Raw genomic sequence first — 14,357 nt, 5'->3', positions numbered from 1 at the left:
TGTTGAAGGGGGCAGCTACCACTCGGCCCTATTCACTGTTGCTTTTTGAAAATGCTGGCTGCATATTGCCAGATTTTCTCTTTTTTTTTTTTTTTAGTAGCCAGAAGTCTAGATTTTTTATCTGAAATTTCCTGATGTTTATAACTTGGCAACTAATAAATTCAGTTTAAAAATGCCAGGCAGATGCACCACCAACCCATGGGCTGCCTATATAGGCTCTTGAGTCTGCAACCTTATTTTTCAGCTGGCAGCTGAGCTTGGTGGGTCAGATGCCTATGATGAGGCTGCAACTCTGCAGTTCCACCTCACCACAGCTTGTCCTCGGTGGCTAATTTGTCTCAGGATGTGAAGAGATCATAAAGATTTGAAGTTAAGCAAGTCCACTGTGAAGGTTAATTGAGTCTCTCCTTCAACTGGCTCTTATTTTCTTCTTCAATCATTTTGGAGTCAGAAAAAAACAATGGAGTTTGAATCTCAACTCAACTCTTAACAGCTGTGACTCTGGGCAAGCCTCTGGTGTCTCATTTGTGCCTGTACAATTCGTTTTCTTGCTTGTTTCTCTTTCTCTATCTTTACTGCTTTCAAGTAGCATAGAATGGTGGTTAAGAGAAGGTCTCTGGGGCCAGAGATGAATCCTGGCTTTTCTCTTTACCTGCTGTGTCACTTACCTTGGGGAAGTTACATAAACTTTCTAGGCCTCATTTCCTCATCTGTCAAAGGTAGCATCTACTTCAGAGGTAGATGGGAAGGATTAAATGAGTTAATGTACATGAAGCATGAAGAGCAGAGCTTGCTGCATAGATTGCACCACTTAAACATGGTCTGTTTCCCCATGTTCTTTTTTTGGTTTCCTCTGATGCTTTGTAATTTATAGATCTTTTAGCACATTCTCACAGGGGACTTGGGGCTCTGACCCTCCATCTCTGGATAAGCACTGGAACCTTCTAGTGCCACTTTGCAGCCAGCCTTGGGGACCCCTGTCCAGTCACAGACCTGGCCATTGCTATAGCTCCCTCACCAGTACTTTGAGCTCTGTTTCTACTACCTTGTTTTTGAGCCCATCTGCACCCTTTTACTTTTCTTAGCTCACGTTTTTTCCTTTCACTGTGACATGTCTGAGAAGGAATGAGTCAAATGACTGTGCTGTCCTGATCACATTATATCATTGACCACAGAGTTGACACCTGTTCTCTGAGGCATTGCTGAAGGTCATGTTGTAAGATAGAGTCAAAGCAGTGTGGAATTGCGTTAGCCACTTTCTCTCCAACAAAGGCAATAAGGACCCAGCAGATCACTTGTCCCAGCAGCCATAGAGAGCTGTCTATTCTTGGTGGGTTAGCACAGGCTTCTCCCAGCAGGTTTGTGAAAATGGCTAAGTGTCCAAGAGTGTGGCACTGCGGGTGAATTAAAGAAATTGTCTTTTCTCCTAAAGACTTTAAATGCAGAGAAAGTTAGACTTGATTGTGTTTCAATTAAATAGTTTCTCATTCTTTAAAACCTTACCATCCAATCTTTTCAGCTTTCAGGTTAATTTGAACAAGAGATCTGACCTGATCAGCCCAACTGTGCAACTCGTTGAGTAAAGTTAATATTCACAGTGAGAAGAATAAGTGATATAGGTATGTATTGCAAGGACTCTTCTGTTTGTGTGTCATTTCCACCCCCCCCCATGTGAGTAGTGAGCAGTGAGTAGAAGGGGAAGAGGAAGGATTTGTTTTATTTATTTATTTTTTATTCAATGAGAATTATTAACTTTGGGCTGGGATTGTGGCTTAGTGGTACCACGGGGGAGACCTGGGTTTGATTCTCAGCACCACATAAAAAGATTCTCTCTCTCTCTCTCTCTCTCTCTCTCTCTCTCTCTCTCTCCCCCTTAAAAAAAAAAAAAAAGAATTACTGACTTAGATCAACCAGGAGACTGATAAAACCATTCATTGCATTACTCTGTTCTCTCCAACAAAGGCAATAAGGAAGGACTTCCATTTCAGTTCTATTATCAGCACCCAGGCAGAGAAACTGCAATTTCTGATAGGTTTTATTTTTAGGGCTTCCACTTACTAGACTTAAAAATCTATATTAACAAACTGCCTCATCTTGGATATTAGTCGAGCATTGTTCTGACCAGCATAGATGGCAGAGCTCCAGCAAGGTGAGGGCTGAGAGCTGCAGATTCAACCCATTGAGCATCTTTTAGTGCAGTGCTGTGTACTTTTTAAGTCCGCGGACCTTGCTGAGAATCTGAGAGCTCTGAACCCTCTCCCCAGAAAATCACATACTCGCATAAGCTTTCACATATGATTTCAGGGATTCCCCAACCCTAGAATTCTTTAGGAACCAACAGATCTCAAGTCAAGAACTTTTGTTGTAGGAGTCTGTAGAAAGCTTTCAGGGGACACGAAAAGCTTACCCTCACCCTTACCCCCAGGAGTGAGGAGAAAAATCACCAGCAGTAAGTTTTAAGAAAACTGCTCATCACAGGCCAAAGGCAGATCCTGAGGTCTAGTCTTAATGCAAAATTTTGAACAGGGTAAGTTTAAAAACATTGTTTTCTTGCCCTGAAGGCTGCTAGTGAAGGAGCTGTGCCCTTTGATTTCCTTTCCTTGTTCAGTTGAGAAACTCTACCAGAGGTTGTCTGCACTGTTTTTTGGTTCTGTATTTGCCAGAGTCATCTTGATTTTAGAAAAGACCTCTCTGGACTTGCCTTAGGTCTCAGGAGAGCTGAGTCAGTTATACCCCAAACATTTTTTGGAGATTTTTTTTTTTTTTTTTTTTTTTTTGCCCGTCTATTTTGTCTCTATGGTTGGCTACCAGAGTTCTCAAGATGACTGTTTTTAGCAGAGGCTACTTGAAACCCTTCCAGGGGGAAGTAGTTGCCATAGCTACCTGGGCTGTGAGAGTTACCATTTTCTCTTTTTGGTTCCCTTGTGGTTTCCCTAATCCTTGAGGTAACAACTGATAATGTTATTCTGCTGAGTAGCAAGGAAAAATACTAGATTTTTGTTGCTGTTGCATTTGTTGTGTTGCTGATATTTGGTCTTATGCATTTGACATGGGTGGTGTGTGGGGGGGGGGTTGTGTGTTTTGTACATAAGACAAAGCTACCTCAAAAGATGAAATATTAGGAGAGCTTGGGAAAAATCACATGTGCGTATATATTTTCTATACTGCAATTTAATATTTTGATCCAGTGGTTTAATCTGGTCCATCTTTTTTCCTAATTTTGAACTAATGGCAACAGTCCAGTGCCTTCTGCAGGAAAAAATAATTGGTGAGCTTCATTTCACATTATCTAAAACCCCCAAAAGCCAAGATCCCTGTGACCCAGGCTGAGAATTAACTAGACCTCGCACCAGGGCCTCCGTGAGCAGAGGGCCTAAGTCAGACTGAGGTTTCTGTATCTTTACCTGCTTTGAAAAAAGAGAAGTAGGGTCAGCAGGCAGTAAATACAGCCACACCTGCTGGCACCAGCAGTCCTTTCTGTATTTCCATCCAGGGCTGTAAATACAACACTGAAAGCACACCTGGTGCTCCAGGTGCAGATTAAGTCTATGGGGAGATTTAAGGTGGCCTGTTAACAGAAATCAAAGCACTACACCCCCCCACCCCGGTCCTCTCTTGCCTTTCTGACTAGTCTTATTTTTCCACTCTCAAAAAGAACTCTATCCTCAGTGTTTTCCAATTTGCTTATCCTGTAAATGTTCAAGAGATTAAAGAAAGAATAGAACACCCTCCTCTGTTTGCTCATACTCAGGACTGTGTGTGTGTGATTAGGGCTGTGGCCTGTGTGTTCTCTGCACAAGGCTAGATCTGAATTTTGGAGGCAGCAGAGGTGGGCACTGCTTCTGATAGAGGAAATCATAGGACTGATGGGGCAGGCTGGGCTCACCTGTGGGTTGTGTCACAGTAGGACATGCCCCTGTGGTGGGGTAGGCTCTAACCCTCACACCTGTGCTCTAACCCCCAGGTCAAAATGAATGCCATGCTGGAGACCACCGAGCTCCCCGCCGTATTCGACGGGGTGAAGCTGGCTGCAGTAGCTGCAGTGCTGTACGTGATTGTCCGATGTTTGAACTTGAAGAGTCCCACAGCCCCACCTGACCTCTACTTCCAGGACTCGGGGCTCTCGCGCTTTCTGCTCAAGTCTTGTCCTCTTCTGACCAAAGAGTGAGTAGACCGTGTGCCCTCTGTGTGCCCAACCTGCTGATCTCTTTGGCTTTGTGTGATATTCAGAGAAGAACCTTGTTGGGCCATGGATACAGCTCGGTGGTAGAGGGCTTGCCTAACATGCATGGGTACTGGTTCCATCCCCAGCACCAAATGGGGATAGAACACAAAAGACTTCTCAGATTATGTCCTTAAGGCATCACTGGAAAAATGGACCCATTGGTGTTAAAACAGCCACAGTTTTGTTAGCAGTCTTGTGTTTAAACCCTGGAGGGTAGGAGAAAGAATCTGATTTTTGTTGCCTGGAAATTTCCTGTACTCCAGTGTAGTGTCATTATCCAAGATAAGGACTTTGCAGGAATGGTAGTTGATTGTTAGGTAGATATGGAAAACTTGGACTAGTTCTTTAGCAAACACCCTATTGCCAATCACAGGACAGGGAAACCATCCTTACCCCAAATAACTGAGAAGCACAAAGGCATAGACCTTTGTGCTTATTTGGGTACTCTCCATCACCATATTGAAAAATATGGCGAGGGTTAGCTAAGAGAATGTCCTAAAAGGGAGTGGCTTCATTCCCAGTGTGCCAGGTTTCTCTGCACAAGCCTAGATCTGAACTTTATAGGTAGCAGAGGTGGGCACTGCTTCTGATAGAGGAAATCATAGTTGTAAAATCGAGGGCAACTGCCTTCCAGCTCATACATACTGTTTTTAACATAGCAGTATTAATTTTCCCGTGCAGCTGTCTTCTGATAACTGTGCCTTGCTTTGGGCTGAGCCAAGCCTCAAGCCTGGGGCATGCCATGCCCTTCCCATCAATCTAAATTCCAGACTCCTTTCTTAGAATTGTTGCTTTCCTCGACCTCTTGCAGCTGATCCTTTTCTGTTTGTGGGCCTCACAAGACTGCAGCTCCTTGCAGAAATGTCTTTCTCAAACTGTATTCCTTCTCTACTTGACTAACAAAATTTCCAATGCTCAATGGATAATAATAGAAGCATTTCTCTCCACTGTCTTTTGAGGATTGGTAACCCTAGATGAGTGCTTATCTTTTAAGAGCAGACAAATGGGCAACAGAGACATGAGTTCAGCTTCTTGCTTTGTCCAGTTCAGTCATCTGGTTGATTTTCACATTGTGGGCTTCTGGTGCTTGGGGTGCCTGTATATGACTATGCAGTTTCCTCATAGTCATGTCAGTGGTATCATGACCTCGAGTCTAAGAGATGTTGCTTAATACCAGTGGTGCACCACACACAACACAAATGTCATCATATTGAGTTTGAAACTGACCTTGTGATGGACCTTACAGTAGGTTCCACAACCAGGCATCAAACTAAGGATGTGGTGTTCTTATGTCACACTGGGTTTGCAGTCAAAACTCTTCCTCACAGAGGATGTGCACAGTAATTGTATATTTTGGAATTTGTCCTGCATTAGTGCATACTTCACTTTGAATGTTTCCCCAATACTTAATTGAGGTAATTCACTAATTTGGCCTGGCACCCTTTCAGATTGAGAACTTCTAGACCCAGTTTCTTGATCATCTGTATCATTTTAGGAGATCTTTTGAAAACCAAGGTATTTAAAAGCCTGCAAGTTTATATGCAGATGAATGTAAATTTGCACCCAGCATTACTACCTTAGTAATTAGAGAGAGGAAACTTTGGGAAAGCTGCTGTTGCCCAGGCGCCAGAAAAACATCATGTAAAGTTTGATTCGGTACTAATTAGTCAAAGTGTAAATAAAAGCTAAGTATCGTAGTTTTTTATGTCTTTCATATTCTTCTTTCTTTATTGCTGTTGTTGTTTTAATATACTTTTTATTTTTTAATTTTATTTTTGTTGTTGTTTCCATATTTTCCCTTTCAAAAATAATGCAGAGTCATGAAGTCCCAAGGTCTCCCTTTGCCTTTTTCCCTCCCTGGCACACATTCTTTTTTTTTTTTTTTTTCTTTTTTTTTTCTTGTTGGTTGTTCAAAACATTACATAGTTCTTGATATATCATATTTCACACTTTGATTCAAGTGGGTTATGAACTCCCATTTTTACCCCGTATACAGATTGCAGAATCACATCAGTTACACTTCCATTGATTTACATATTGCCATACTCATGTCTGTTGTATTCTGCTGCCTTTCCTATCCTCTACTATTCCCCCTCCCTTCCCCTCCCCTCCCCTCTTCTCTCTCTACCCCCTCTACTGTAATTCATTTCTCCTCCTTGTATTATTTTTCCCTTTCTCCTCACTTCCTCTTGTATGTAATTTTGTATAACCCTGAGGGTCTCCTTCCATTTCCATGCAATTTCCCTTCTCTCTCCCTTTCCCTCCCACCTCTCATCCCTGTTTAATGTTAGTCTTCTTCTCATGCTCTTCTTCCCTACTCTGTTCTTAGTTACTCTCCTTATATCAAAGAAGACATTTGGCATTTGTTATTTAGGGATTGGCTAGCTTCACTTAGCATAATCTGCTCTAATGCCATCCATTTCCCTCCAAATTCTATGATTTTGTCATTTTTTTAATGCAGAGTAATACTCCATTGTGTATAAATGCCACATTTTTAAAATCCATTCGTCTATTGAAGGGCTTCTAGGTTGCTTCCACAGTCTTGCTATTGTGAATTGTGCTGCTATGAACATCGATGTAGCAGTGTCCCTGTGCATGCTCTTTTTAGGTCTTTAGGGAATAGACCCAGAAGGGGAATAGCTGGGTCAAATGGTGGTTCCATTTCCAGCTTTCCAAGGAATCTCCATACTGCTTTCCAAATTGGCTGCGCCAATTTGCAGTCCTACCAACAGTGTACAAGTGTACCCTTTTCCCCACATCCTCGCCAGCACTTGTTGTTGTTTGACTTCATAATGGCTGCCAATCTTACTGGAGTGAGATGGTATCTTAGGGTGGTTTTGATTTGCATTTCTCTGACTGCTAGAGATGGTGAGCATTTTTTCATGTACTTGTTGATTGATTGTATGTCCTCCTCTGAGAAGTGTCTGTTCAGGTCCTTGGCCCATTTGTTGATTGGGTTATTTGTTATCTTATTGTCTAATTTTTTGAGTTCTTTGTATACTCTGGATATTAAGGCTCTATCTGAAGTATGAGGAGTAAAGATTTGTTCCCAGGATGTAGGCTCCCTATTTACCTCTCTTATTGTTTCTTTTGCTGAGAAAAAACTTTTTAGTTTGAGTAAGTCCCATTTGTTGATTCTAGATATTAACTCTTGTGCTATGGGTGTCCTATTGAGGAATTTGGAGCCCGACCCCACAGTATGTAGGTCGTAGCCAACTTTTTCTTCTATCAGATGCCATGTCTCTGATTTGATATCAAGCTCCTTGATCCATTTTGAGTTAACTTTTGCTGGCACACATTCTTTATGAGCCTTAAGGACTGGCCTGGTGTCCTTTGAGATGGCCCCACCCACCTCCTGATTTGGAAGAATGTCCCTGCTCCCATCCTCTTGGAGGCCCCAGGCAGTGTGCAGAAAGTGAGCCTCAACCTGAGCCAGTGGCACTGATTTGGAGCCCTAGTTTATTGGCCTCGTGCCAGGCTCTCTCCCAGGAAGTCTGGATTAGGAGGGTGGGGTGACCTAGGTTGAAGGCAGAACTGGTGTTTGTTTAGGAATTAGCTACAGTTTGAAGGTGAGTGTGAAAAGTCCCCAGAAACAATTTACTTCCAAAACCTGTTCTTTTGATTATAGGACTGGCCCTCCTACAGCATTATTGGAGCATTATTTAAGCAACTGAATTGCAATTACACAAGTTTTCTTACTTGAACATGACAAATGGTTAAAGGACAAAGAATTCTTTTCCCCTCCACTTTCAGTAACTCTTTTTTTCTGATTTGGATTCTAATTTTAGAAACACCTATATCCTGTATTTATGAAACATATCAGGAAAATGTTTTTAGATTCCTCTTTTGTCCATGTTACTGCATTTGAAATTTGTTGAGTCTCTCCCATAGAGATTCTGCCACTTAATCCTCTTATGGGATCAGATTCATTATTCCTGTCAGTTAAGGATGAGACTGGGAGTAGCAGTGAGGGAAACTGAACCCAAACTGGAGTGTGATTCCAAAGTTGATTCCTTTCTTATCCAGGGGGAAGCTGAGAGGGAGTTTTGTCAGGGTGTAGGTGAGAGAACTGAGACATGGAGCAGAAAGAGGCCCTGTGTGCCCTTTGATCCCTGCATGACCTCTTTCTTTTTCCCCCATCACTCTGGTGGAACCCACTATCCTCTGATGTTCTTTCTCTGTGTCATATTTCCGAAACAGCCTCTTGTGTATTTGAAGCTGTGGGCAGGAAATGTCTGTTATGGGTAAAAGTCCTTCTCCTGGGACTTTGAAGATTTTTTTTTTAATGAGGAAGCCTGTCTGCAGCCTTCACAAGATCTCGCCTAGGCTGGAAAGTTGGTTAACTGATTTACAGCAAGCTGTTGGCATTACTCAGTAGCCCTGACTACTGGCACTCCTTATTATGACTTAATGCAAATCGGAACATATCCCCCTGCTGCTCTGGGGCAAGAAGCGAATTGGTGAAAGGTGGACATTCAAAGCATGCTGTAAGAGTAGGGATTTTTTTCCCCCTCTCAGCAGTAAAGTCAATTTTAAACTCTGTTTTAAGATAATTGACCCAAAGATATAGCATAAATGAAACTTCCAGGTCTGAAGGAAGACCTGTGCTTCGGTGGGACGATGTGACTCTTGTTCACTTAGCAACAGATCAATATTTACCTAGTGATTCATTTTTTTGTTTTCAAGAAGTGTTTGCTTTTAGTGAAACAAGCAGACCAAAGCTCAGTTCTGAACTATGAGGAAAATCTAGGTGGTGATACAAATCTCCATTTTTTTCAAGAATAAAAGATTTAATGCATATTCATTTTTTTAAAAATAGAAAATAAAGCACACAAAAATCATCTGTAATTCTTCCATCCAGAGACAGCATAACATTGCTATTTTGGTAATCATATCTGTAGTCTTTTCTTGTGAATGTACTCGCCTTCCACAAAAATAGGATGGTATGATTTGTTTGTGTTTTGAGGTTTGTTTGGTGTGTGTGTGTGTGTGTGTGTGTGTGTGTGTGTGTGGTGCTGGGGATTAAACTCATGGCGTTGAGCATGCCTGGTAAGCGCTATACCACTGAGCCACATACATCCCTAGCCCCAGGATGAGGCATATTACCTGGTGACCTGTTTGAACATTTTGTATGCTATAACCATTTGCCCACACTGCTGCCTGTCTTCTAACATTCAATTTTTAACATTCTGTCATTCATTCAAATTTCCTCATAGTTTGACAGCAGTAGTGGAGAGAAGTTTGAACTAGTAGGCAAACCTAGGTCTTCTACCTCCATACTAGCCAGGAAACTGTAGATAAAGTGCAGCCCCTTTGGTCTCCAGGTTCCTTCTATGTAAAATGAAATAGTCAAGATATGTGCATTGCCCTTTGACACTAGTATCCTCAGATTCTGACACTCTTGCTTTGCCAGCAAGTATCAGAAAAGTCCTCCAAGAAGGACCCTTGATATCAGGCAAGGAAAGAAGCTAAAGAAAAGGATTTTCTTGTGTGTCTGTCCTCTCCTGACTATTCCATTCCCATCCCCCATACCCTGGGGACAGGCTGGCACTGTTTCCCTTGAGCCCTTTTTTTTTTTTTTAAATACTTTTTTTCAGCTATCATTTTTATATAGCAAAATGCATAAATCTTAAGTATTCAGTTCAGGACCTTTTTACCTATGTATTCAGCTGTGTAACCACCACTCCCTTGGGCTTTTACAGGAGCACCCCCAGTCTCCTCCCTCCTTCTGATCCAACCATCTGTCACAACACCACTTGAGTTGGCTTCCTCAAGCAGGGTATTACTTCAGGCATTCTGCAGTGTGACACCCCCAATCTACCGGTCCAGCTTCATAACTCACTCATGACATTCTCCGGTTGCCAGGAAGTGCCTGTCCCCTGGGCTCTTGTCCTCTGGCTACTCCAGATTCCCTTCTCTCTCCACCCAAATACCTCTTATCCTGCAAGAAAAACTTGAGCAGCATTGATTCTGAGGAACTTTCCCTCACTTGCCCCATACCCCTTCAGCCGGAAAGAGTCCCTCTTATGTTTTTCTACCACATTTCCCCAGCATGGAGCTTCTGAGTCTCTTTTGCATGTTCCACTGGTTTTGTAAGAATTTGTGTCTCTCTCTCTTCCCTATCACTGGAGTAGATGTACCAGGATCAATAGCCACCCACTTGATGAGACAGATTAGGATCCTGGCAGTTCCCAATCTTTAGTACAATGTCATTCTGTCTCTCATTTTCCATAAACAGGTGTAGGTGAGAGATGTTCCAGTTTTGGAGAATGCCATGTGGGCCAGCAAGAAAAACTTCACTGTCTCCAGCTTGTTCAGTGGCACCCCAGGGAATCAGATGTACCTTTAGTTCTGACAGAGCTTTGTTTTTCTGGGAAGCCTCTCCCCTGTCTCTGGAAGCAGATGGATTTCATTCATTTATTGGTCTTTAATTAGTCAGTGCAGCTGCAAGTCCATGTATAATGGCAGTCTGAGGCTTCTACCTTTTCCTGTGGGCCTCCCTGAAGTTTCTGTCACCTAGGTCCAGGTTAGAAAGTGAAGATGGGTAGCAGGTGTCTGTCTCTGGAACCTGCTATTAAAGTTATATATTTCCCTGTGGGAAGCCAGGCTGCTGCTATTTCACTCATTAGCAGGCTTGTCAGAGCAGGTCGTGGTGTAGCTAAAGATGAAGGCATTTAGGAGAAGCAAGATGGAGTGCTCAGCTAATAGACACACCTAAAACAGAGAGCTGAGGCATCTTTATGGGATGCAAGAGACATCTAGGAGCCCCTGTGGGGTCCAGCAAGTGAAAGCAGTATGATCAAAACCACAGCCATGTGTCTGTGGTTCTTTCTTCCCCAGAGATAGAAACACAATAGTTTCTTTTTTGCAACTGGCTGCCACCTGTTTTACTCAGAACTAGATGTTATTGTTCTCCACTGAGATTGAGATACCTGAAACTTGACTGTGAGGATCATGCCCATTCCAACCCCATACCAAAAATAACAGCTCCTCTATGCATGGTGCCCTCTCTGAATGTTTCTTCATGGAAGCTGCTTTACCGGGTTACAAGAGAATGGCAGCAAGCCATGGCTTTTCTGTATGTGGTAATGGAGTTATCTTCTGGGGGTTTCTTCATTTCTGTCTTCACTCAGAGAATAAGTCTCAAATGGGAATTATATTGAAATGTCATTCTCACCCTGCTTAGTTAATATCTTTAGTTTCTCATCAGTCATCTGGTCATTTTGGTTCATGAACATTTGAGGATCTACTTGTCTTGAGACTAAGTTGTTGGGAGAAATTTTTAAAAATATTTTTTTTAATTATGGATGGACACAATACCTTTATTTTATTTGATTATTTTTACGTGGTGCTGAGGATCGAACCCAGTGCCTCACATGTGCTAGGCAAGCACTCTGCCACTGAGCTACAACCCCAGCCCTCTTTGGGAAGGATTTTTAAAAGATCATTTTTAGAACTGGGTATGGTGGGACATGCCTATAGTCCCAGTGGTTCAGGAGGCTGAAGCAGAAGAATTGCAAATTCAAGGCCAGCCTCAGCAACTTAGTGAGGTTCTAAACAACTTAGTGAGATCTTGTCTCAAAATAAAAAGATAAAAATGGCTGGGTACATGGCTCAGTGGTAGAACACCCCTGGGTTCAATCCTAGTACTGCAAATAAATAATGATTTTAAAAGAAGCTTTTCATTTTGGAGTTTTCTAGAGGCATTTTTAATTGATTTCTTTGCAACTCTGCCTCCTAATTATTTCTGATCATGCAGAGCAAATCTACTTTTGATTTTTCTCTCAAACAATACCATCTCTCTATTATGGTTATATATACTCACTTCCTGACAGTAAAATCCTTTTTTCTTTTTTCTGTCCCAAATAAAAGCCTGGTTCTATGTAAGCACATACTGAATTTGTCATAGATGTACAAGATAAGCAATTTTTGTCTTCATCTACAAGGAAATATTAAATAATATGTCTAGTTAGACATACCCTACAAAAAGAACTGATTCAAATGTCTAATAATGCAATACATGGAGTTCTTTTCCAGATCTAAAGAACATAGGACTCCTGTGTAAACTACTCTCCTGCCATTTTTTTTCTCCCTGCCTCATTTTTATAAGGCCATTTATTTGCAGTGGCAGTGCCAAAGCAGAGGCTGTGACAAAAGCCTTTGATGTGGATGATAGATATTTTCTCAATGTTAAATACAACATTAGGCAAATGCAGCTTCACACACCCACTTCAGTCAGAGTGCCACCCAAGACTCCTCCCAGGTATAGTTTTGGAGCCAGCACAGCTTATTTCTAGTGAGTTAAAGCTGAAAAGAATTTCATTATCTTGGGCTTAAATTCCTCTTAGTTTTTTCTTGCTCACAGACATTCCATATAAGATTTAAATCCTTTCCTCCTTGGCTGAACACTAAAGCTTTGTCCTTTTTGCAGGATAAACTCCTAATTGCTTTAATTCCATTGACCTGATTTTACCCATTTTAAGAGATATACAAATATTTCCTTGGATGCTTGTGGTAAACTATGAACAGTTATAGCCCTCAGACCTGGAAACTTACAGTTGCTTAACTGTAACTTAAGTTACTTGCAAACTTACATTAAGTTTAAGATATAAATGTATATCCTGAAAGATGAAAGGCTCAAAATCATCTTTATTGGATGGGACTGAAGAGCCTCAACTGAGGTTACTTTTTCAAGTGACTTCATCTTAAAATTGCTTACGCAATTTTGAGTGATTGTAATTACAATTAAATTGTCAAGACAAAAAAAATCCTAAATTACTGACTTTAGGATGTAGTTCTCTGTACTAGGCTGGCCAAAACTTTCTAGTTTGGCACTGACAGGTTTCCTAGGACATGAGAATTTCTGTGCTAATGCTGAAGAAGTCACAAGTAAACATGAATGAGTTGGTCACACTCTTACTCACTGACTTCTGCCATCATTTGGTGAGGTTTTTTGAGTGGGTGTTCACTTGAAGGTGATATATACTTTGCCAGTGGCAAGGTTTAATTTAACTCTTAGATATTGGGCTATCTGCATGGTCTCTGCCCTAGCAGGTCACTTATTCAAGGAGCTAGTCATGATAGGAAGGAAAGTGCCACCATCTTTGAGGCATCTTGTGTGGAATCCTGATGACTAACTTGAGTCTGCTAAAAAAATTCATCCACTTTCTCTAACTTAGATCTAGGCTTGGCTTGTTTTTTTTTTTTTTTTTAAGAGTCTTTGTGCCTTCTTTCAGGAATTGCTGAAGCCTGAAATATATAAAAAGATTCAGAATCCAAAATATTAAAGACTTTCTCTATTTAGTTCATATAGAAGAAGTCTCATCTCATGCCATGCACTCTAAAGCAGTTTCTTAAGTTACCATTTTCTCCAAATGTCTGTCCTTCCTACTTCCTGCCCTGTTCCTCAAGCCTGAAGTTTTTCTTCAGGGGTCTACTATATCTTCAAAAATATAAAAGCCACCTGTACACCGCAGATTCCACCTGTGCACAGCAGAGTCCATTGTCACATGGTGACATCACACAGTGTCAAACCCAGCACATATGGATGGACAAGTGGGTCTCTACTCCTGTCCTAGATCCTGTTACTAAGTTACCCCTCCGTTCCAGTCTTTCTCAGACTAGGAACCAAGGTCCATCTTGACCCACCATCCTTAACTTCTAACTCTACTTAAACTACTTTACTTACTTTACTTTATAGGTCTTGCCTGGTATCCACCTTTGTGGTCCTTCTTAATATGTTGTTGCCTGAAAATTGTTCCAATATCTAGGAGCAGAAAATGGATCTCACCTTCTGGAAAAGTGCAAAATTTCTAAGTGTAGCCAGCTTTTATCAGTTCCTCATGTTTTATTGATCCCATGAATTCCGTAGTTACCAATTTTAATTTCAAGCCGATCTTTTTCTCTACCTGCCTCTCAGCATGCCTCCCCTCACTATGATAGTACATTTTCCACTATAAAATAATATGTACTTATTGGTAAAGTATATTTAAGACAATAATTGACTCCAAAAATAATATTCTAGAGGGTAACAATGTGACTCCTAGACTCTTAGTGCCAGTGTAGTCCTCCAGTGGCTAGAGATCAAGAGCTCACTACAGTCATACTTCATCTCTGTCTGAAGCAGCAGTAA

General features: G+C 41.5%; 1 protein-coding gene across 3 annotated transcripts in view; it reads left to right on the top strand.

Annotated features, from left to right (window-relative positions):
• The window catches only part of Abhd2 (abhydrolase domain containing 2, acylglycerol lipase), a 104,379-nt gene that overhangs the window by 20,490 nt on the left and 69,532 nt on the right, over positions 1–14,357 (top strand). For 2 of the 3 annotated variants that reach the window (XM_005320128.5, XM_078051183.1), the window contains exons 2-3: positions 1,520–1,619; positions 3,965–4,164. In XM_005320128.5, the coding sequence (XP_005320185.1) occupies positions 3,971–4,164 (194 nt within the window). In that variant the 5' untranslated portion in view covers positions 1,520–1,619; positions 3,965–3,970. The remainder of the gene's footprint in view (positions 1–1,519; positions 1,620–3,964; positions 4,165–14,357) is intronic. The other variant, XM_078051182.1, reaches the window with a different exon arrangement.

Source organism: Ictidomys tridecemlineatus, chromosome 5, assembly GCF_052094955.1.
Source record: "Ictidomys tridecemlineatus isolate mIctTri1 chromosome 5, mIctTri1.hap1, whole genome shotgun sequence".
Taxonomy (NCBI): domain Eukaryota; kingdom Metazoa; phylum Chordata; class Mammalia; order Rodentia; family Sciuridae; genus Ictidomys; species Ictidomys tridecemlineatus.
The sequence above is the reverse complement of the archived record's forward strand: the minus strand, read 5'-3'. Positions and strand labels throughout refer to the sequence as shown.